The sequence below is a fragment of the Pseudopipra pipra genome, chromosome 11, assembly GCF_036250125.1.
Source record: "Pseudopipra pipra isolate bDixPip1 chromosome 11, bDixPip1.hap1, whole genome shotgun sequence".
Taxonomy (NCBI): domain Eukaryota; kingdom Metazoa; phylum Chordata; class Aves; order Passeriformes; family Pipridae; genus Pseudopipra; species Pseudopipra pipra.
The window spans coordinates 17,180,382-17,203,255 of record NC_087559.1 but is presented as its reverse complement, the minus strand read 5'-3'; the positions used below and the strand labels follow the sequence as shown (position 1 = coordinate 17,203,255).

The window sequence follows — 22,874 nt, the reverse complement described above, 5'->3', positions numbered from 1 at the left end:
TGAAATGGCCCCAATGCCTATGAGGGGAAAGCTGTCATGCAGAGATTAAAAGTATTGCAGGTTAACAGTTTCTCAATTACTGTTAATACACAGGAATACACCTCTCAGAGGCTCCTCCACAGATACCAGTTTTAAAGGTTTTTTAACCAATGTTGCAGTCTTATCAAAAATAATTTTGTATTATTAATACAGACGTGAATGAACCACCCTCCAAGCATGCAGGTTTTGACAATCACCTTTTTCAGTCCCTTAATAACCAGTGTCTATCAGAGGTGTGACTGCAGCTCATGCCGACATACCAGGAATTATTGGGACTAATTGGCTCAGACGCTCAGACCAGTGTAGCAGTGACAGCTTGGGATCATGCTGGGCTACAGAAGGTGTCTGGAATCTTGTAAATATATGGCTTATTAGTGTTCACCAAGTTCTGTGCTGTCATAGCTGCAGTACTGACAGGACTGCAGTCAGATACCCTGAGTACAGTGTGGATAAGCCCACATGAGCTACAATTACATTTCTGCCCTGCAAAGCAGATGCCCCCTAACCAGTTACCACAGCATCCCAAAGGGTTTTCCAAAGAGGAGCTCCCCCATTTTACAAATCTGAAAGCAAAGCACAGAGAAGTTAAGCAATCTGTCCAAGAGAACAAAGCAAGGCAGTGCCAAGAACATCAGTACTGGGTGTTTTGACTGCCAGTCCCTTGCACAACACTGTTTTTTTCTGCAACAATGAGCAACTAATTTGTAAAATATACAGACAACATTCTGAGCAGTATCTAGTAAGAATCCACATATCACTGTGCTGTGATGTGTAAATTTAGGAACAAATACGAGGGGATTTTAGACTTGGGACTGCCCATTCTTTTTTTTTTTTCTTCTAATTGACTCAAGCATCTACCCAGAAGTTTTGACAAAGGTTGTTCCAATAAACTTTACAGGGCTGAACTTCATTAGGAAGAAAGGTGTGCTTTTCTCTATGAGGTGGCATGTGGTAAACAGCAGTAAGTCAAACGGCAGGAGTAAAGGGAATCTGAGAGGTTACTGGACATTTGCAAGCCAGCCCCTTCCTTGTCCTGTATCAAAGAACATCTCATCATCTGAGCTAACAAGGGAAGATACAGCCTTGTGTGAGAAGGGTACCTTAGTGCACATCTGCCCCCAGCAGCACCGCTGAGGCTTCAGCCACTTGACAAAAAAGCAAGTCTAAAAAAAGGATGTTCTGAACAGCAGCTCAACATCCCACAATGTGCAAAAGCTGCATTAGAGACTCCGACAAGCAAAAATAGACTGAAATAGGCTAGAATAGGAAAGGGCACAAATCCAGAAAAGAAGAAAGCTGAATGGCAAAATTCTATTCCTTTTCTTCTCTTCCATTGCACAGCAAAGAAAAATTTCTTCCCTGTGGCTTATGCTGGCAGCCTGGACACAGCCTGGACACTCCCTCTTTCCCCACCAAGCTCAACAGTTCACTTGACTTAGGATCTCTTAATTTCTTTGGGAAAAGTATAATAAATAAATACTCTGGGACCCTGGACAGAAAGTCTCCAGGGTGTTTTAGCAAAAGGGACAATCACTGAGCATTATCACATTCTCAGTCTTGGGAATCACGGCCTCATGCTCATCTAGCCCTTGGTGACATCTACTTAGGGGTGAAGCTCGAGGCAGCTCCCCAAGGCCTCAAGTTTTAATTAATAACTCTCAATCAGAGCTGCAAAGACAAACAAGAAAATAACCTGGAAAGGCACAAAAGCTTCCTGAGCTCCACTGCTTCCTGCAGTGCATGGAGGAAGGAACGGGTTTGTGGCTTATTAAGGGAAAGAGCCAAAGCCCTGGGTGTTCATGCAGCAGGGATGATGATGAGGTGCCAGTGGTGGTGAGGGACTGAACCAGAGGTTAGAGAAGCAGGAAATAGAAACTGATTGTTAGTTACTAACAGTGATTTCTGCTGTGCACTGCGGGCAGCGCTGCCCTCTTACCGCCTCCTGAGACTGCGATTTACTCATGATTGTAAGCAGAGTTTGTAAAAGCACGTCCAGGAGGCTCTCCACCATCATCTCAACCTCCTCCACGACATCTCCCTCCTACAGCAAGTGGTGAGCAAACAGACAGTTAGAAACTGGGGAGAATGGAACTGGCAAAGACAATTTTGCTGAGTCAGCTATACCACAAGCTCGCCTGGACAGAGAGCTCCGTAAGAGAGGCTCAAAGTGCAACCAAATTCCTCAGTGGTCCCAGATCCTGTTGTTCTGCCAGCGCGTGTGCGTTACCTCGACACTCTCTGATGGAAACATTCATGGTCACAGCCATAAAGGTAAATCTATAATCAAAGGTCTAGAACCACAATGGGATCAAATTATGTTCAGGAACCTTTATTCCATGGCAGTATTATTTTAGCTGATTTCCATGATACCTTCCATCTCATTCCTTTCACACAGAATCATGACTTGTAGTTGGAAATACACATTGAATTATATTTAGCACCATGAGCTTCCTACTTTAGAGTCAGCTGGGGAAGCTTCCCCAGCCCCTCTTTGTGAGCATTGCTTTAAATGATCCGGTTACCATTTGAGATCAGAGTATTATGACCATCAAAGCTGGGTGTTTAAACTCAGCAGCAATTTCCAGAACTAAGTGGGATTTCATTGATTGGATAATTTCAGAGTATTCTCTTAATGTGAATCACAAAGTGCTAGTTACTGTCTCTTGCAGAACTACAAGTCCTCGAGCTGTGTAGAGCTTTTAAACTCCACTGACATCGAAGTTCTGGGCTTGGATGAAGAAAATTAAACAGTGTCAAACCTGGTGAATGTGTGTGCGTTTTTCTCCTTTTAAGAGCAAGAACCCTGTGTAATCAGAATGCTCTGAGTCACACACACAGATCCAGACCCGCATTTCAGATGTTCTCCTGCTGACAGTTAGCAGAATTTTGTTTTTAAAAGTTTCTTCGAAAAACCTGTATTAACCTATAAAAATCTCTCAGTCTTCATTTTACTAAATCAGTGGTGGAATTAAAAAAAAAAAATAAAATCAAGCAGCAGATTTACCAAAGAACTGGTCTTGATTATGGAGAAGATACTACTGAGGATCCCAGAGCAGATAAGTAGCTCCTTCTGCTGTCGTAGGTGAAGGTGAATGTGGTGAAGAACTACAGGTAGCAGGATGCGCCGGGACTCTGAAAGAAGGAAAATAATTTCAAATTTAAGGAAAAAAATATCAATGAACAATTACAACAGATGGTTTAAAGAAGATTCTGTGCTGTTACCATTCTCACTGAGAAGAATAATTTGAGTGCACTAACTTGAGAGAAGATAAACCCAACGGTGCTTTTTATCTCCCACTATTACCTTCATTACTTCTTTCATTCACACTTTTATGTGTGAAATAAACTCACAATCTTCAACCGTTTTTCATTCAGTTCTTAAAAGAATTACTAGAAGGCTGAGCTGAAGAAATACTGAAGTTATACCGTGAAGATTAATGATACTTTTAAGGAATGTGGTGGGTTTCTCACATGACTATCCCCCTGTTTCTTCAGGCATAAGAAGGAAAGGAGGTTTTCTTCCTATCCATGGCAACAGTAGCAGAGCAATGCAAAGCATCAAGTGAGATCTGGCAAATAACACAATGTGTTTGTGCTCTGGCTCAGCAGCAGGACTGGCCCTGGGTGCCGGTGCCTCACCTGAGAAGGAGAAGAGGCGGCTGTCGACGGTGCGGGCGATGGACTGGAGCTTCACCACGTCCATGGACTGCCCGATGTGCACAGTGCTGGGCATGCTGCCCAGGGTGCCCCGCACGAACTCGGCCACCTCCTGCACCGTGAACATCTGCAGCAGCTCGTCAAAGATGGCGGGGAAGGAGTTCAGCAGGGCGGCCTGGGGAGGGACGGGAACTCTGTCACTGCAGCCGGGGCGGTGAGATGGGAGCAGCAGCAGAACTGAAGTAAGGGTCTGCCAGGAGGGCTGCTATGGCTGCTGTTCATGGTTTTGTGATTCCTAAAGTTCGCCGTGAACGAATCACACGTAGTATATAAACATCAAGTGCTGCTGCTATACTCTCACAGTAAGTGGAGCACACAGGTACAGCTTCAAAGGCTGCACTTCACGACACAGCTTAAAACACAGGAAAAAACTGAGGTATCAGAGGACAAAAATAGTCCATTTCTGTTGAGTTACTTTTTTCAATAAATACAACACTTGCTTCTGATTAGAGTTCCACACAAATTTTTTGTACTAAGCAACTACCCAAGACAGTTAAAACTCTTCAGAAAATATCCTGAAGAACATGCTGGCAGACCCTTAACCACAGCAGCACTGCCATGTGACATCAGGATTTCTGCAACAGGGGGTGGGGTGTGATTTCACGTGAAGGAGGCATCACATCATGCGAGTGCACATGTGATTCCTGCAGTAACAGATATTTCCAGTAAGCTGGAGTTATCCTTGGAAGTGCTTCCTCAAGTGCAAACAGTACCAGCACAACAGCAACAAAAACCTCTTCATCTCCTATTTCCCATTTTTCAATTAATTTCTTCACAAGAGTGGAAAATTCCATGCACTGCCCTGTGCTGAAGCTGCACAGACATGATGTCCTACCAGAAAACTGCCACACACCTCTAATGTTTTATAATTCTTCTCTGTCTTCCTCTGTATCCTAGCCAAGGTCCATACCTGCTTCCTCATTATAACCACTTAAATTCCTACATGGTTGCTTTCTTGAACTGGCCCCACTTCCACTCTTCCCTTTGTGCCATTTCCACCTCTCCTGCCCAAAGTTCTCCACACAAACCACAATGAGTTTCTGCAGAAGTTCAGATGTACCAGAATCTGTGCAGATCTCTGTTCAGCTTTGCCTTTCCAGAATCTCACCACTTCAGTATTCTCAGTATTTCCTTTTCCTCACAGACTTGTTTTCCCATTGCATAAACATTTCTCTACCTCCCTCATACTGACATGCCTCCCCTAATCCATATAATACCCAGCCTCGTCCTTTGCCGAGTCTGTGTTCCAAGTATCTTTTCCATCAAACAACAACAAAATCTATTTAATAGTGTTTGAGCAAAGTCTAAGTTATTTTTACAACTAACACTGTAGAGCTCATTAAATTATTCTGAATGTAAGTTTACCTCTTTCAACACCTCATTTTGTTACCATCCGCTCAGATTACACAAACCCCCACAAAGCCTCCCGGGTGTTGTCACCTATTTGTTGCTACATACATACCATGTACTAACAAAATCAACAAGTCTGAGTCATCTCAACAGCTCATGGTACTCTTGGAAGCCTGGAACAGTCACAAATCTTTATCTTTGGGACAATACAAGTGAAATTACAATGCTGGCCCCCTTACAGAAGTTTTCTTCAACTTTCTAGCTATTATTTGTAAAGCAGAATGATTTCTGTAGATCCAGCAGCAATCCGAGGGGATGTATGGGATCTCTTCAGGAAGCTCTGAGCTCCCTTGAGGTTTCATCATTTCATCAGTTCCCTGAAGGGCCCATTTTTGTGCAACACCCTAAAATAGGCTGGAACATTACTCATGTCAAACTAATTGCCTGGAAGGAAGGAAATCAGTTTTACTCTCGTTGCTGGAAAGAATTATACTGAGATCTCTCAAATATCCTGGAGACGAGCACAAGTGTGAGGGAAATTATGTTTGCCAGGGCCTCGAGCATTTCTATAGGTATTTACCAGTTGTCCAGATTTCCAGAACTAATAATCAAATATAAACAAATCCTTGGCTCTCCTGAACAATTTGACTTATAGAATCTTGTGTACACCCTCAGTACTGTCTTTTCAATGTGTGGATGCCATAAACTGTTCCATTAATACTGAAATACTCCACATCTCCTAGTTTCAAAGTACCAGCCACTTAAACGTGAAATTCCAATTTATATGCAGGAAAAAGAGGGTTTGGGGTAAGGAAGAGAGATTAATTGGGAACATCCATGACAAAACACTTGTGCAGCTGTGGGGTCGTTACTTACACAGTTAAATGACGGCCTTGACGTGCCCCCACATTTTTGTGGGGCACAAGTCCCGGCTCCGCTCGCCTGCCCTCCAGGCTGGGAGGCCTATGGGGCAAGTGGGATCGAGGGGCAACACAGTGGCAAGGGGGAAACAAAAAGCAAACTTTTCAAAGATTAAACAAGGACAGGCTTTATAAATTACAAAAGTCTAAAGTAAGAAGTACCATAGTGAGAGAAAGGAGGGAAAAATAAATAAAGAGAAACAAAGAGAAAAAGGGAGAATACCCCCATCCTCAAAGTGAGTCTCCCTTTGTATTTGTGACCGACACAACTGGAAAACAATCATAAGATGCTGCTTCTATTCCCCTCACTTTGTCTGCAAAATTCTGTGCACTGATTTCTCATGTTCCTGGCCCATTTACCATACCCACTAGTGGGTGATTAAATAAAAGATTAGAGCAGCTGTTCTCGAAAGCTTTCAGAGCAGCTCCTTAAGAAAGAGATCACAGCACTGGCAGCTTCCCTAACCAGCGGAGTCACTGCCTGGCTGCACCATTCACAGCAGCTGCTGCTATGGCAAACCACAGCAGGCATTCAAAACATCTGTAATTCTGTATTAGTGAGGACAAACCACCTTCATGTTACCAGGGAACTCTAGGTGGTCCCTTCTGACACCTGAGCAGAGGCACATGCAGCACTTTTGACATTACTGTTTAGAACTTTCAAATGCAGAAGTATGTAATGTACTACAGTGATCTTTAAAATAGGAATCAAAACTTAGCACCATCCTCACTCACTCTGAGGAGTAGCTTAAGCTCATGTGAAGTCTTTGTGAAGTCCCCTGGGCCATATTCAAAGTGATGTATGAAATGTGAGTATCACAACATGCTTGTGGTCAGGCTGCACATGATTCTGACCATAATTTTAGTGTATGCTGGAATTAAGTTTACCTGACTGTGAGTACGTCAATTGAACTTCTCTACTGTGATGCTGCTATGACTGTAAGTATTGATTTGAACTACTATAATTAAGGATTTAAAAATTCTTGAGGCCAACAGTCAGACACGTGAATGAGACTTAAAAATGCAGTTTACTTTTGTGAAGAGCAAAAACTGTGTTCTCATGTGACAAGTCACCTTCCCCTTGAGAGCCCACAGTCCAGCTCACCCGTGCAAAGCTACTGGCTGTGTTGTTTTCCAGAATCATCAGCTTGCTGGAGGGCAAAACTCTATTAATCTGCATTTAATCCCCATGTGCCCACAACTACTACCCGTGCAGAAAACAGCTGCCTCTTGGTTTGCCAGTGGAAGTGTAAAAAATAGCAAACCTGTGTGAAGATGAGAGTCTCAGAGCTCCTGCTGTCCAAGCTGAGCACAAATCTGATGGACTGGAAAAGCTCCTGGATGCTGGAGCGGAACTGTTCCTCCTCCATTCCACAAGTAGCTCTGGAGTAAAGGATCCGAGATTGGACAATGAACTTGAAAAGATATTCCAAGGCCTTAAGGAGCAGGAGTGGAAGGAGATTAAGACAGAGAAAAAGAGAGAAAGAAAAATAAAGGAGCTTTAAAGAGAACCAGGAAAGATTCTAGGTGCATAATTACTAAATTCTTCAGCTTTAGAAAAGAGAAAGAAAAACAGGTTTTATAAGTTATATAATTCAGTTAAGGAAGAGCTACTCATAGGCAAGTACCCATTCTCAACCAATAATCTTTGTTACTAGCATGTCCCACTAACAAAAAAACTATGCACTGAAGTCAAACAGACAAATATGAGTTACATAATTTTAGGAAAATCTTGGTACAATGACTGAAGTGACAAAAGAAGCTGTTCTCCAGTTTACTTTCAAATTGTACCATTGATTATTTGAGCTAGCTAATCTAGATTACAATCAGTGGACTGTCATTAGAACGGCAGAACAGTTACCTGGAAATAAGTAAATCTACTTTTCAGTTTGAACACAACAGCAACGTTCACCTTTATTTCTGGCAGCCACACGCACAACAGAAATAAATGCAGATGCAGAAACAGGAGACAAGGGCAGCACGTGAAGCCCTCTGGCAGCACAGGGCAAGCAGCAGCACTGCAGTGAGCACCTCTTTACTTCACACTGTGATAAATTAAGGTGTCTTCCTTTTTTTATCCCACATGAAACCTGGAGAGCACCCAGCAGAGGGAGAATAACCCACACCCAAGATGGAATTCAACCCAGTACATGATGTGTGAGAGATGCAGGACTAGCACTGGGTTTGTTTGTGGTAGAATGGTAAGTTGTTCTGTGACACGTTCAGGGGAAATCTGAATTTGCAACCTAAACATCTGTAAAATTTTGTAAATGGCATTATAGAGAACTGCACTTATCAACGGCGATGAAGGAAACACAGTGTTCTGTGCAGCTGGGACAAGTTACCAACCTATCAACAGTTCTCCCAGACACCAACCCTGCAGGGTGACATCCCACACAGCCTTTCTGATCACTTGGTGCACACAACTGTGTGCACTGTGACACTGGTCTTCACTTCCCTCCCTTATCATGATTCACAATGAAAACATGATCATGATGCATAGTTTGATGATATCCTCAAAATTCAGCACAGGAAATAAAGAGGCTGGAGATTCAGCAATAACAGATTTCAAAAATGCCACTGGCTCTGACAGTCTTTTTTTTCCCTTTTTCAGAAATCATGGAGCTTTGGCAATTCAGCAGTACATTATTTATACTTCTGCATTAAATCATCTCCCAGTGAAGCTTCCTTACACCAAAGAACTTCATCAGGAAAGAACAGCTGCATTTCTGGCAGGTTTCCAGACAAAGGCCAGTTGGTTCACAGTCAGTTCTTCCAGGTTAACATCTCTGTGCTAACACCAAATCCAGCACAGTCAGTGCTCACATGAGCTGTTTTATAGCTTTGGTACAGACAACCATAATTCTAACCTGAAAGCTCGTAACTTCAATGTGAAGCTTATGTTTTGCAATGAGTCAGAAGATTTCTGTATGAACTTCCATAATTCCCTGTGGAAGGGGAAATGGCAGGGCTCTGCACATCCTTAGAACCTGAACAATGTGCCCACACAGGCAGTGAAGTGCAAAGTTCCATGTGTTTGCAGGCACGTGGCTGGGATGTTAAAAACATAAACCAAGTCTCGTTAGCACAGTCAGCACCTGGGAATAACTTTGACTCTACCTACCTACAAAATCACAACCATGATGTGTGTATGTGCCTAAAGACACAGAAGTGCCTTGAAATAAAATTCCAGCCTTCTCTTATGTTTGGCAGGGTATAAAAAAATCAGCATCAAATTAAAGGAGGTCCCTCACAAGAGTAGTCTGTCTGCATGTTCATGCCATTGGTGAGCACACGCCTCTCCCCTGTGAGCAGGTTCCTCAATCCAGGCAAAACCCACCCGTGGTTCCACTACTGGAAGATAACTGAAGCTGGAAGGGCATCTCCTAGAGAAGCTTCCTAAGTTTTGCCATGATTAGCAGGGACAATAAAACTGGCTGTGGACCATTCATGGACACTTCATTACAGAAGGCTCCAGGGAGGCACAGGCAGCTGTACCCAGATGCAGCTTATGTGGAGCTTGGTATAGGATGTAATAAAGGGGCATGATATAATGTGTTCTAGCACAGGTAGAGATGTCCTTTTCATTACAGTTCCTCAGGAGACAAGCTAGAGTTTCACAGGAGTTTTTTGAGAATTAAGAGCAGTCTTGAGGGTGGTGAGAAATTTTAGAAATACTCTAGAGCACCACTTGCTACTGCCAGGGTTAAAAACAGAATCCTATGAGACATCTGCATATCCATCATGAATGTGCAAGACTGGTCAAGAGCCAAAAAAGAGTGCAGAGATATTTCAACACCAGCCTTAGGGTACTGCACTTAACAGCTAATTCAGGGAAAAAGGGATCAGGAGCTATTCTGTTTTCTTAGTATAAGAACTACTAATGCAAGGAATGTAGTGAACACAGCAAAGACCATAGAAATTCCCAACAGTACAATCTAGCACTGGTAATGACACATTAGCAATGATAATGGGTTTGGTACAAACTTGCTCCAAATGCCTGAATTAAAATCTGGAAACAAAGAAGGAAATGAAATCAATCACTTGGCTGTAACAGAAAGAAAATAAAGATCTTAATTTGGGCCTCCAAGATACACCTGCAAAGGCAACTGTCTGAATGAGATGTGGCAGCAGTGTGGGTGGTGGAGGATGTGCTGTTAGGTCTGCACAGACTCTGGTGGTAATTGTAATTCCTGTGTTTGGAAAGGTTTGGGCTGTCAGGTCTTCAAACTGACCTCACTCATGGAGGGAACAGCTACAAGTCCTCGAGATTCCCAGTAGGCAAAGAGCTGCCTTGGATCCCTAGACAGAACATGCCTTATTCACAAACAGTAAGCTGACTAATCCCAGCTTCTGAGAGACATTCCAGCATTCATACTGCTACTATTTCCAAAGAGGACTGCTATGACATTCAAAATATGCAGATCACATAGGGACAAAATCCTACATCTCCATTTGCTGCACTGCATATAGCACTAATGAGTGGTTTGAGAGGGAAGAAAACCTCCTCGAAGTCATTCCAGCTAGAGATCTTCCTCTCATCTCATAATTTTAATAGATTTCTTTGCAATTAAAAAAAAGGAGGAAGGATAAGGATGGGGGAAAAAAAGAATAATTTCTTGAAAAGATGTCTTTGCCCTATTTTTACCATTCCCTATGAATCTGTGGTTGAAAAACACGACAAAGAAGATGTAAATAGCTACACAGGACAAATTAAACACTGGTTTAAATACCCTTGTATAATCTGAGTAGGATCCTAACAGGATGGAAAGTGAGTCAATGGCAGTGACGTGCTTCCCCTGGGAGATGCTTCACCTATTTGTACTGACAAGTGAGAAAAACCAAGTGCCAATGCTGCCACTGGTACCAGTTCTACAAGTGCCCAGACCCAAGTGTTTGCACAGCAGCAGAGACAGAACATTCAACCAAGGAGAAACACCTTCCTGCAAATTTTGGAATCTTGTGTTCATGTACTCGACACACCATCTTCCTGGCTTACAATTACACAAGGTAAAACTAACACTTGATTTATTCTCTGATTTCTCCCTAATAGCAGCAAAAACATTCCTGGTGTTTCACACCCCACTGGAAAGCCGTGCCCTGCTGTGAGATCGTACTCTTGTCATGGAACTGTGGCTCAGGCCCTGTGCAGTGCTAATTCAAAAAATCTCCATCCAGTTAAAGGCTCATTTATCTGCTGCTTAAAATACTCCAGAGCTTCAACCCATAGTACAATGGAGCTGTGCCACAGCCAGAAACGAAAAGCAAATCTTTGATCCACAGCACCTTTACATTTAAAAATGTTGCTGCTTGAAGGGCATGGGGCAGACCACATAAATGGAGTGTAAGTGCACTGGGCATGGATGTAAGTCCTACTAAAATCCTCCACAGGGCTGCAAAAGGACTTAAGGATACATGATTCTTTCATTTTTTTCTGCACAAGAGTGAATCTCTCCCTAAAATTAAAATTGAGGGTATATATATATATCTATATGAAAAAATCTGGTTAAACAAATAACAAGTCAGTGCCACACTACCCTTGAGTGTATTTACAGCTTGCAGTCCCAGATGGGACTGACAGCCAACCCTTCCATTGGATACATACCCTCATTGCCTCCTGGATGTGGTCCTGGCGCACGAGCTCCGCTGAGCGGTCCATGTACCACTTCAAACAGCGGATCAGCTCCCTGCAGTGCACAGGGAAAAGGAACCTTCAGCACTGTTTTAAAATCAGACAGGCAACAAACATTTTGCTTGTCGGGAGAGATCTACAAAACAGCCTCATTTCACTTCATTTCAGTGGTCAGTTATAGCTGTCCTTGACAGTGAACTAATGTAATATTTGCATTTATTTAAGTTTCAAAACCAGAAAAAAATTTCTTCTCTATAATTGACTTAGATCATAAGGAACGCTAAGACAACAGAAAAAAGATGTTATTAAAGAGACAGCTTTGGTAAAGGCATTGTTCTAAGACCAAAATATATCTTTTTTTTGTAATAAGAAATTTCAGCTCTCGTCTAAGGTTTTAGAAACTAAGATCACAAAGAAAATACATACATCTATTTTCCCAAGCACACACCACCATCTGGACTGTTATAATGGTGTATTAAAACCATGTTTTATTTCAGACACCACTAACAAAAACCATTTGTTTTGTCTGAAAGAGGTGACAACACAAAGCAGAACACCTTTTTATCTTCTGAACATGACTATGCCTTCTAGTGTTGTATAGTATCTATGGGTTTGTACCTGCCATTGACAGAATATATTTATTTTAATTACATACAAATGTGAATGGCTTAAAACAATCAAAACCAATTATAAGCTGGTTTTAATAGTTTATTGTGGCCAAAGATAAAATATTCTCAAAAATACAAAGGAAATGGTCTAAGAGAAAAGAAAAGCAACACCCTGAATGAGAACTGTTACTGCTTTAAGAAAATCTATCTCATTATCTGATGCAAGACTCTTTGAATACTAGAAAATAAGGCAGAATCCTCAAAGTAACTGAAATTTAAATTTATGATCTGCTGACATTAGATTGCAATCAAACAGAACATCATCTTATGTGAAAACCTGTCTAGTCTGGAAAAGGAAGTTAAAGTTACTTCTCTGAGCTTTCACTCCAGGCTTGTATCGCAACATCCTTAAGACAAGGAATGTGTTTGCTCCTGGTAGCTCATTAGTACAGACTGATAATGAACTGTTGCTGAGTGAGTGTCTCTTCAGTCAAAAAAAAAGAGAAAGTAAGATTTGCCAGTTCAGAAGGGCAAGAGAAATGCCCAAGTCTGGCCACACTCAGGTGACACTCGGCAGCTTTTCCCTACAGCTGTACTGGAAAACTTCCAGCTGAGCAATTCTACTTTTGGAAACCACTGCTGAAAGGAAGGGTGTGATTCTGATGGTGACATCATTCCAGTGGTGGATAAACAAAACCTACTTGTAAGCCAGAGCTCCTGCAAAGTGCTTCTGGATGTAGGTGTCCATCACAGGCCGGAAATGGAAGTACTTGCTGTCACGCAGCAGGTTTATGATGAACACCTGGGGGAGATGAAGGAGTGAACCCACACTACAGGAAACTGCACTTTGTTGCTAAGTATCTATAAACAAGCTACCCAAGCTAAGGAACAATTAAATACATGAGCTCCTTTAAGCAGTGTCTGTGTCACTGTTTGCTTCTCCCAAGTGAGAGCAGATACTGCTGCCCTCAGATCTGCCGAGGTTGTCCTGCCCTCCTCACCCAAGATCATTACAGAACACGTAAGGCTGGATCCAGCTGAATGTTTTATATTTCACAGAAGTAAGATACTAGCAACATGATGACAAGAAACTTAAAACTCACTGAACATGAGATAAATAACAATCCAGGAGCTTACCAAAGACTGAAAGACCAGCAGACCATACTTCTCTGTGTTGTCATCCAAAACTACAAACAACGTGTCCAGAATATCTTGTAGGAACTAAAATGACACAAACAAACAAAGAATTTCAAATTAAATTGTACTCAAAAGGTTATTTCTCCCCTGCTTTAATTAGTTCATACATGTTGGTATCTTTGTGAAAAACTTGCCAAGGACAAACCACTTCAGTTTCATCCATATAATTTGATTTTTACTAAGAAGATTTTTTCTCTTTACAAGAAGTATTTCTAAAAAAAAAATGACAGAAAAACAAAAAATAAGGAGTATGTACTGCATGGCTGATTTGTAAACTTGACTGAGTGTTCCTCTCACTGTGAGCTGACTAAAAGTGCTGCCTAACAAGAGTAGCAGTCATTAGAGTGTATCAGGGACTGTTCAGCATCAAATTTAAGGCTTGGAAGAACATTAACTGGTGCTCCAAATTATGTTTAATACTGAAAACTTTTGTTATATGACAGCAAGTAAAGCTTTCCTAACAAGCATTAATTGGGTCCTGTTACATATTGCCAGTTGTTTCTTTCCTCCCCTAATATCTCAGCTTGCTGAGCACTGACAATTCAGTGATTTTCTTCCTGAAAGCACAGTCTTCAAAAGGATGAGTGTGAAGGAGGATGCTCAAGATCACCAACTGCACATTCTCTCATGATTTTTTAATATATTCTACTTAAATTTATAATGTGGAAAACAAGAAATAAATTATGACAATTTATGAAGTCTCTGGAATGATAAAACTTCTTTTTTTTCTGAATTGTTGCATTCTGTTCTTCATATCCCAGTGCCAAATGGCAGCTGAATTTATGGAGGGAATCAATTACTTCTCCCCATGAAATTATTTAATCCACATCTTTCTTTGTCTTTCTCTAAAAAAACAGATACTTGTCCTGCCCTGCAAACAAAGTATACAAAACAGGACATTCTTGAAGAATTGCAATATAGATGGGGTTTGTGCTCTTCTGTTACTGTTACCAAGCTATCAGGAAGACTAACATTCCAGATATGGCAACATTCAAATAAGTTACAGTGAAGTGGCTTTAATCATAAATTACTAATGAAGTGAGGGGATTTGACTTTGGTTTCTTCTCCTTGGTTGTTTGCTGTTACAAATCATCTTTTACTTCTCAATTTAGAGAAATAGGGAGAGTTCTCAGCACCCCTAAAATTATCAGAGGGATATGTGGAATGCAGGGTTATTTTATTGAGACTACAAATATTCAAATGCAGTTTAAAGTTCCTTGGACCTAAGGAAGTTCAGGTCACACAAGGATTGTCACGTAGAGCAACAGTGGTTAAAAAACATGGTGAAATCATGAGCTGGGACCCAGAAATGGTGGTGGTTGGATGCACTAGAGAGCAAGTGGTGCTCTAGGCAGCAGTTCACAGCGCTGGGACAGGAAAAGGGGTGTGCAGGATGGTTCACTGGCCCCTGAGCAAAACTCAACTTCCAAGGTCCTTTATGGGGACATTTGGAAGATATCTGCAAAACATCAATGCAGGTTGACTGCACTGCCTGTTTGAGAGGGCCAAGTTTTCTGAGTCAGCTGTTTCTCCACTCTAGAAAGGACTAACCACACCTGGGCCAGGTCTCAGACTGTCATTTAGGAAATACTGCTGGAACAGGTGAGACTGCCCAAAACACCTCTACCAGTGGCTGTGTCTGCTCCAGCAGCTGTGTGGGCCTGCAGACTGGAACAACTGGTGCTGGGGACCCAACACTCCCAGCACAGCTGGCTGAGGGAATTTTACTAAGGATTAGCTCTGTTTTGACCCCAAGGACTAACTATCCACTAATCCCTGGAATGTATTTTCCTGCTCAGTTTCACATCATAATACAATCCCAATTCATACACAACAAGAATTCACAGTGTGAATCAAAAAGCACAGTAAGAGGGAACATTCAGAAGCCTGAATGTGGGTCTGAATTCACTATCACAGCCTGTTATTACCTTAACAATTTCCTCGCCACTGACGTGTCTCAGTCTTCCCAGAATATCCATCACACGATCTGGGTAAGCCTTCCATTTCAGCAGGGCAAGCAGATCCACTGCAGAACAGAGGGAGAAAGAGCTGGAACCACATGCAGGGGGAAGAATGGGGACCCCAAACCCACCAGAGATTCATCACGTTACACTTCACCTCTTACAATTCTCATTTCTTGGGAAATAATACACATATAGCAGAAAACAAGAAGGAAAACACTGAGTAAGTCAATAGCACAAACAGAGAAATGAATGGAGGAATGGTAAAGTGCTTTAAAAAGAGCAAAGGCTGCATTTTTCCCTATGTGACTTCACTGCAGTGGGGACAATCCAATCCAATCCTGTCTTCTTGTGTTTCAGGGATGCTGCTGTGACATATTTTTACTTACTTAGTAACTCTGTAAAACCCAAACAAAATATATTTTGGATTGTGTAGAAGTGCTAACATTTTACTTTTTTGTTCTATAATCATTTAATGAAAATTAACTCTGCTTTAACATTTTAACCTTGTAATGCTCTTACATAATGTCTGTAATTTCTCTGCCACCTGTCAATATCCTTATTTCCTCAAGAGAAGTTTCTGCTCATTTCAGAAACAGTACGATATATAAAATGAAATTATAACCAAAGAATATTTTAGTAAAATAAGCAAAACACAAACATCTTATTGCTCTCTTTCGTAATTCCTGCTGCCTTGGGCAGTTCTGAAGGATGAGCTACTCACCATTCTGGGTCAGTTTGGTAGAAGAAAGCTGTGTGGAGACTGAGAAGGTCTCTTTGGTGCTGCGCTGGAAGATGAGGCTGGAGGGGATGTTGGGGCAGCCGTTGTAATCCTCTTTGCAGCAGGGCAGCCCCAGGTACAGCGCGTGGTTGTTAAAGGTGCTGTTCTCATCACACTGTGGGCACAGGACACAGGATGGACTCTACCTAGTCCACCTCATCCCACATGCTCACAGCCTCAGCAGTTGCCTAACAGTACTTTTATTGATTTTTTATTGGGTGCACAGAAACACTTCTAAGAAAAAGCTGTGCTTACCACCTTTGGGGCCTGTGCACACACAAAACAGGCCCAGCCCTACAAAGTGTGGGCTCCTAAGCACTGACTCTTTAGAACTTATCAAGATCTTCCAACTGTACAACTGCTGTCTGAAAGTTGTACTGAAGAAATAAACCCAGGTAAGAAAAAGCACCCACCCCAAATCCCTCATTGCAGGGCTGCCAAGTTGTAGTAACATTTGAAGTACAGCATAATGTCACCACACAAAGGCACAGAGTAACACCATAAGCTGGAAGAACTGCTGAATGCTCATGAACACCAGTGTGTTTGAGGTCAAAATGGATGGGATTAGCAGCAGATAGATCATCATCATCTGCATGGAAAAGGTGAGCTGTACTTAGAATAGAAGGCTCTATCCATACCATGTGATTTTGAATTTATAAAATTTTGAAACAACTATCAATCTCATACATACTTCTAATAGGGAGGGAAAAGGATAATGTAATGACCATTACTCATTTAAAGTGAAGTAGAGATGAGCAGGTGAAAAGTCTGCAGAGAAGAACCAGTACCTTATAAACATAAAGCTCATGGATATCATCTGACAAGGTAGTGCCATCATCTCTCATCAAAGGGGTGAACGCAAAACCAAAGAGCTTCTTTTCTCCCTTGTCTTTTGCTGTAGCAAGAGACAAAAAGAAGGAATTGTTTTAGTACATATTCTGTCTGTCCATACACACCCCGAGGTTACTCACTAACTTCTCCACATGCCTAACAAAAAGCACACAGCTTACAGAACAAACAACTTCTGTAATTCTCATTTCTTCTTTCTAATTCTATGCAAAGGACTGACAAGCTTCAAATCAAACAACATAACAAAATATAAACTAGTCATCCTGTAAAGAAAACATTCTACAGAAAAACACAGCAAAAGAACAGCAGGGGAGAACATGTACAAAGTGCTTGGCCCTGCACTGATTGTTCATGATGTTTTTAAGGCTGTTTAATAAATCCAGCAATCAGTTGGTTAGCAGGGCCCCTTCACTGTATTTTAGGTCGGCATCCCTTTCCTGCTTTCCACCCAGTAACAGCCTCATCCAAACAGAAGCTGGCAGTGGGGGCTCCTGGCACTCACTGGAGCAGTGCCTGAACTCGAAGCGCAGGTGGGAGCCCCGGAACCTGTCGATGGGGATGGGCAGCTTGATGATCTCCCCCCAGCGGGGGCTGTTGTTGTGGTAGAGCACAAAGGAGTGGTAGGCACTCCTGCTCGGCTCCCCTGAGCCCAGGCTGATGCAGTCCTGCAACAGAAGAAAACAGTTTCACATTAGAAGACATCACATCACTACCGATGAGTCATTTTATTCCACGGTGATAACCTTTATATAATTCATATCTTTCTGTAGACATAAAACAAGAGTCAGAGCAGAAACTCAGACACAATGAAATGTGAAATTTTTTAAGAGATCTTTAAACTCTGTTTGGGGTCAAAGGGTGAGCTAGGAGACCTATAATATAGGATGAATTCCAGTATCTTAAGTTATTATTTAAGATAAGTTTTCCACCAAGCAGAGACTAGATACAATAAACACCTAAGTCCAAATATATCAGGATGAGTAAAAAAAATAGGAACATCACTTGTAATACTGGACTTCTAGTATTCCAGACATTCCAGATTTCTGCTTCAGTATCTCAGTTCAGAAGTGATACTTGAACTTTTCAAGCTCTTACAAATGTTCACCTTTCAAAACTGCAGCCATCCAGTCTCAACAAGTATCCCAGAAAATCTTGATCAAGTTACTTTCTTACTGTAAGCAAAGAATTTCCGTGTAATAGTCATCACCTAAAAACATAACGGGATTTAAATTTCTGCTTTTAGGTATAACAAGCTCAGAGTTCTTGCCCAGTCTATGTATTATCAAAATACAGATGAAGAAAAACATGAATTGATACTGTCTGGGAAATACAGAAATCCTTAGTCAGAGCACAAGTGAAGGGGTGAAGTATTGAAGCCCTGAAGTAAGAACAGTAAAAGATCCTTTGTGATGAAGAGAAGGAGTAGGAAGTACTTTTTTTTATATAAAGCACTAACCTATGCTCTAGACCCAGCACTTGCAAAGAGATCCAAAAGATATGACATCTCATAAAACCATGCAGAAAAAATACAGCTTGGAAATTCTTCACCTTTAGCATCTCCAAGGACAATGACTCCAGGAAGAAACAGAAGCTAAGCAGACCCAGAATGACACATGCAATATAAATTCTGATACAAAAACACCCCCTACAGAATGGTGTGATGACAAGAAGAACTACTGGTCATTTCCCCAAAACATCTCTAAATTCTATCCCAAGAAAATACCAACAATTTTGATTTTTTTTTATGTGTAGTCATCTGACTACCCAGTCAAGCATATCCCATTAACCAGATCCAGTTAGTTCAACCTCTGGCAATATTCTTCTGGCTCTGAGAAGGTGAAGAATTTGCAAAGGAGCCCAAAAAGAAAGAAATATTCCCTGGAATTTCAGGATTTGATGCAAGAAGGGCCTCCCTGGACAGAGATTCTCTGCAAAGGCTCTGATCCAAACTGAGTGACTGCAGGATAAGCTCACAACTCAGTCCTCTCAAGTAAGCCTTGGCAACCACATTATGTGTCACAATCCTGCCAAAAGGTGCTGGTTTTAATACAGCAACAAGAATTAAGTGTTGCAGATACCAACAGGTTGGAGTGAGAGTAGATTAGTGGCAGCTCTACAGAGCAGAACTGCAAGATCCCAGTTCTAGTTTGTAGCAAGGGTAACTTGTTGGGCTTCAACACAGCAATTGCAGAATCTCATTCTGCATTAGGTTCTTAGGAGAAAGCAAAAAAATATTTCTATTTCCTCTACAAGGTACAGTAAAAATTCAAATTTCAATGTGAGCTTTTTTTGTCCCCTCAAAAAATTACCTGCTCTGGCTGACAACTGATCAGTCTTTGAATGCTGTTTCATCCTATACACTTCAAATAAATGAATAGTCTTTCTCCTTGTTAGCTTAGTTTCTATGCAGTTATACTACAATTTATAGTCTGAGGAGGGCAGACTGTTTAATTCTGAATAGTGATTTGCAAAATACAAACATGAAACTAGTCTCCATACATCCAGTTACCATGAGACCCAAATATGCAGGTGAATTAGAAGGCAGAGGCAAGTAAGGCAAGCTAAACTAGAAAAACTATCAGGTAATATTTTCATTGTGTAAAGGTGTGCCTTGCAATTCATAAGATATTCCTGCTACTGGAACAGAAAGAATAATAAGTGAGAAATGTGTCAAGGTTTTTTTTTTATTATTCAGAATATACTGAAAGATACTAACAATTGAGTCAAGACCATTTTGAGAGGGAAATACTCATTTTCATTTTGAACAGCACTACATTCTGGAAGTAATTTCACTGCTTTCAATAGGACTATTTCTGGATCAAGATACACTCGAGCAGTGAGGATCTGAGAATATTCTCATTAACGCTGTGCACAGTTCTGCTAAAGTCTTCACAAAGGCATAATTCAGACTTGGATCATGCTGCTGGTTGGGAAAAGTTTAGAGATTTTACTCTAATATCAGATGAAAATTTTGTGGCATTTCTCCCCCTTTACTGTGTAAGTCTGCACACAGTGTCTCCCTCAGCAGTCTCTGCTCCAGAAAGGCCACAGTTCAGGAATAGAAGGGGATATTCCAAGCAGGAACAGCAGTGCCTCAATGACTGAAACTTTGTGTTCTGCCCATATTCACAGGCATCATGAGACATCAGACATGTCCTGAGATAAACCAAAGATCTGTGTTGCTTTGACTGCAACTATACAGAGGGGAAATAACATTACAACTGGGATAAAGATTTTCTTTTAAATTTGTGGCTTAAATTTTGAACACCCACAAAAGACCTTGTATATGTAAAGTCTCTCCTTTAGTGTAAATCTCAGAATGGTTTGGGTTGGAAGGAACCTCAAGGACCATCTCTTTCCAACCCCTGTGCCATGGGCAGGGACACCTTCCTCTGCTCAGGGCTCCATCCAGCCTGGCCTTGAACACTTCCAGGGATGGGGCATCCACAACCTCTCTGGGCAGCCTGTTCACCTGAATTTCTTCTAGTTGGGCCTACTGCCCTTCCCAGTCTTTGTACCACTCTGTTACACTGCCCCATGGAAATCCCTGATGTACTTTACAGTTGTCATAAGAGGCCAGGGTAAGAAAAGACTACTTCATCTCTGTGAATGAGCATTCCAACCAAAATTACAAAAGAAGTTAAGACTGGTAATGTCTAGAAATTATCTGGCTTTTATCTGTAATCATCAGCCACAGTTACAGTATAATTAGGTACCATTATGTGCATGAGCACTTGAAGATGCTGATATTGCAGTTTGAGGGTAAAAGGCCTCTCTTGGTCCTTAGCAGACTGCTGTGAAATCAAGTTATGATTAAGAATTTGTGACTCAGTTTGAAAGGTAAAAAACAGCAAAAAAGGACTGTGATCTTCCTGCAACGGCTCTGAGCACAAACCAGTTCCGTACAAGAGATCCACTTTAATGAAATCACAACCTGCTGTAGTAATAAAAGTTCTCCTTTCAACTAAAAAGATGTGTTTGGTACACAAGCACTTTAGGTGTTTTGACTCTTCATAGTAATGGCTACAAAGCAGTGGAGGTAAAAGAAAAGGTGGGGGAAGTTATTTCTGACAACTGCTCATGCTGAAATATTTTCTGTTTACTTCTCTATCCTCATGCCCTCCCACCCCACCTTCTTCTCTTCAATAAAACTAAAAGAACAGAGGAAGAAAAACATAAAACATAAACCATCCCCATATGGAATGGAGCCAGCCCAGGGTGAAACTTTATTTCAAGTTATTTTCCAGAACTACATTCAGTACTGCAACTCCAACGACTCAGATTTAAAAGTCTCTCCTGGAATCACATTTCATCCTGTTGTATGACACATATTATTTAATTTTAGATAAGCCATAGACTCTTCACTTCTGACTACAGCTACCCTAAATTTTCTTTTTACTTTAGCCACTGGCACCACATTTTGGCATTACACAAGTTTTTCAGTTTATGACTAATTTCTCCAAGTCTTCTATCCTCATATAGCGGAAGTGCTCCAAATACTTTCAGATTTATAACTGACCACTTCCTTCATCATAACACATAGCTTAGAAACTTCATAATAAAAACCAAAAAAACAAAAATAAAAAAAAAGGAAGAGTTGGTTTGATTGTAGCTCTTCCCTTACATGTCCCTGGAGGCAGCAGCTGCAGCTGGAGCTCACAGAGGAACTAAAGACGTACCTTGAGGATTTCCCCGTCCGCGTAGAGCACGTACATGGTCACCTCGATGTTCTTCTGCACACTCTTCCCACCTCTCTCGAAGTCCCCCTTTTCCAAGGTCAGGTACAAGTCATTCCGTATGTCACCTGCAGCGAGAGAGCGGAGCCACATCCTTAAATTCCACAGGGAGCACTCAAGGGGGCCAGCTGGGTTCTGCACATTGTTTTCTGTGTTCTGCAAGACTATGGCTGATGCCCAAATCATTCCAAGCAGCAAGTTAATTGTTAATAAGGATGAACATCATAATATCAGTGCATAAAATCAGACCATTGTTAGTAGTAATGCCTTTATTAAATGGGAACTCAGAATCAATACTGGCTTTTGTTATGTGAGGAAGGGAGAAAAACCTTTCACTCCTACTGCTTTGCCTAGTTAGCTGGGCATCATTAGCATCAGACTTCCTATTTCCAATAATTTTAAGAAAAATAAGTATTTTTGTGATGATCAGCAGAACGCTGCCCTCAATTAGCTCTTCAAGGAATTTCTATATTTTCATAATTCCCTTTTATCATAACAGCAAAATAAACCCAGCTTTTTTGGAAACCCGCTTGTCATTCAGTTCAGATGGATTAAGGAGGAATTACAAATACATTTTTTGCTAGATTTCTGGCTAGCCTCTGGTATCCATATGCATGGCTGTATGAAAGAGGGCAGGATGGACACTTGCCAACTTCTCACTACGTCACTCTCAGGAGCTTTCAGAGCAAATTACTATATTCAGAAATAGAAATGCTCGTGTCTCTCTCAGCATCTTGTTATCCTGAATTTCGCAGACTCTAGCTCACTTCTTTTTTTTTCCCCTCCCTTTTTTTAGAATCTGATTTGGGAAACTGCTTCCAAAACTGCTGTGGTCAATTCTAACCCCTGCACCAAAATTTTTCTCTAAGACTTGGTTACTGTCACTATTTCATGATGGTTCACACTTACCACTTCTTTTTGTCTGCTTGCCAGAAAGGCAAACATACTAAAGGGCAATAGGTAAAAATATTAATAAAAAAATATTTAAATCCTTTCAAGGCAAGTATTTTGCTAAATAGTCTCAAGAGACTAAACAGCAAACTAATGGAATGGTTATCCAGCATAGGAGAAACTCCTTCAATGT

At 41.3% G+C, this 22,874-nt stretch overlaps 1 protein-coding gene across 9 annotated transcripts in view; it reads right to left on the bottom strand.

Moving 5' to 3' along the window:
• DOCK3 (dedicator of cytokinesis 3) overlaps window positions 1-22,874 on the bottom strand; it is a 189,303-nt gene that overhangs the window by 46,290 nt on the left and 120,139 nt on the right. For 8 of the 9 annotated variants that reach the window (XM_064667892.1, XM_064667899.1, XM_064667900.1 and 5 more), the window contains exons 15-26: window positions 21,734-21,858; window positions 17,557-17,719; window positions 16,994-17,100; window positions 16,149-16,320; window positions 15,392-15,489; window positions 13,404-13,487; window positions 12,968-13,068; window positions 11,632-11,713; window positions 7,292-7,462; window positions 3,679-3,871; window positions 3,044-3,171; window positions 1,934-2,080 (exon numbers count right to left, since the gene is read on the bottom strand). In XM_064667892.1, the coding sequence (XP_064523962.1) occupies window positions 1,934-2,080; window positions 3,044-3,171; window positions 3,679-3,871; window positions 7,292-7,462; window positions 11,632-11,713; window positions 12,968-13,068; window positions 13,404-13,487; window positions 15,392-15,489; window positions 16,149-16,320; window positions 16,994-17,100; window positions 17,557-17,719; window positions 21,734-21,858 (1,571 nt within the window). The remainder of the gene's footprint in view (window positions 1-1,933; window positions 2,081-3,043; window positions 3,172-3,678; window positions 3,872-7,291; window positions 7,463-11,631; window positions 11,714-12,967; window positions 13,069-13,403; window positions 13,488-15,391; window positions 15,490-16,148; window positions 16,321-16,993; window positions 17,101-17,556; window positions 17,720-21,733; window positions 21,859-22,874) is intronic. The other variant, XM_064667896.1, reaches the window with a different exon arrangement.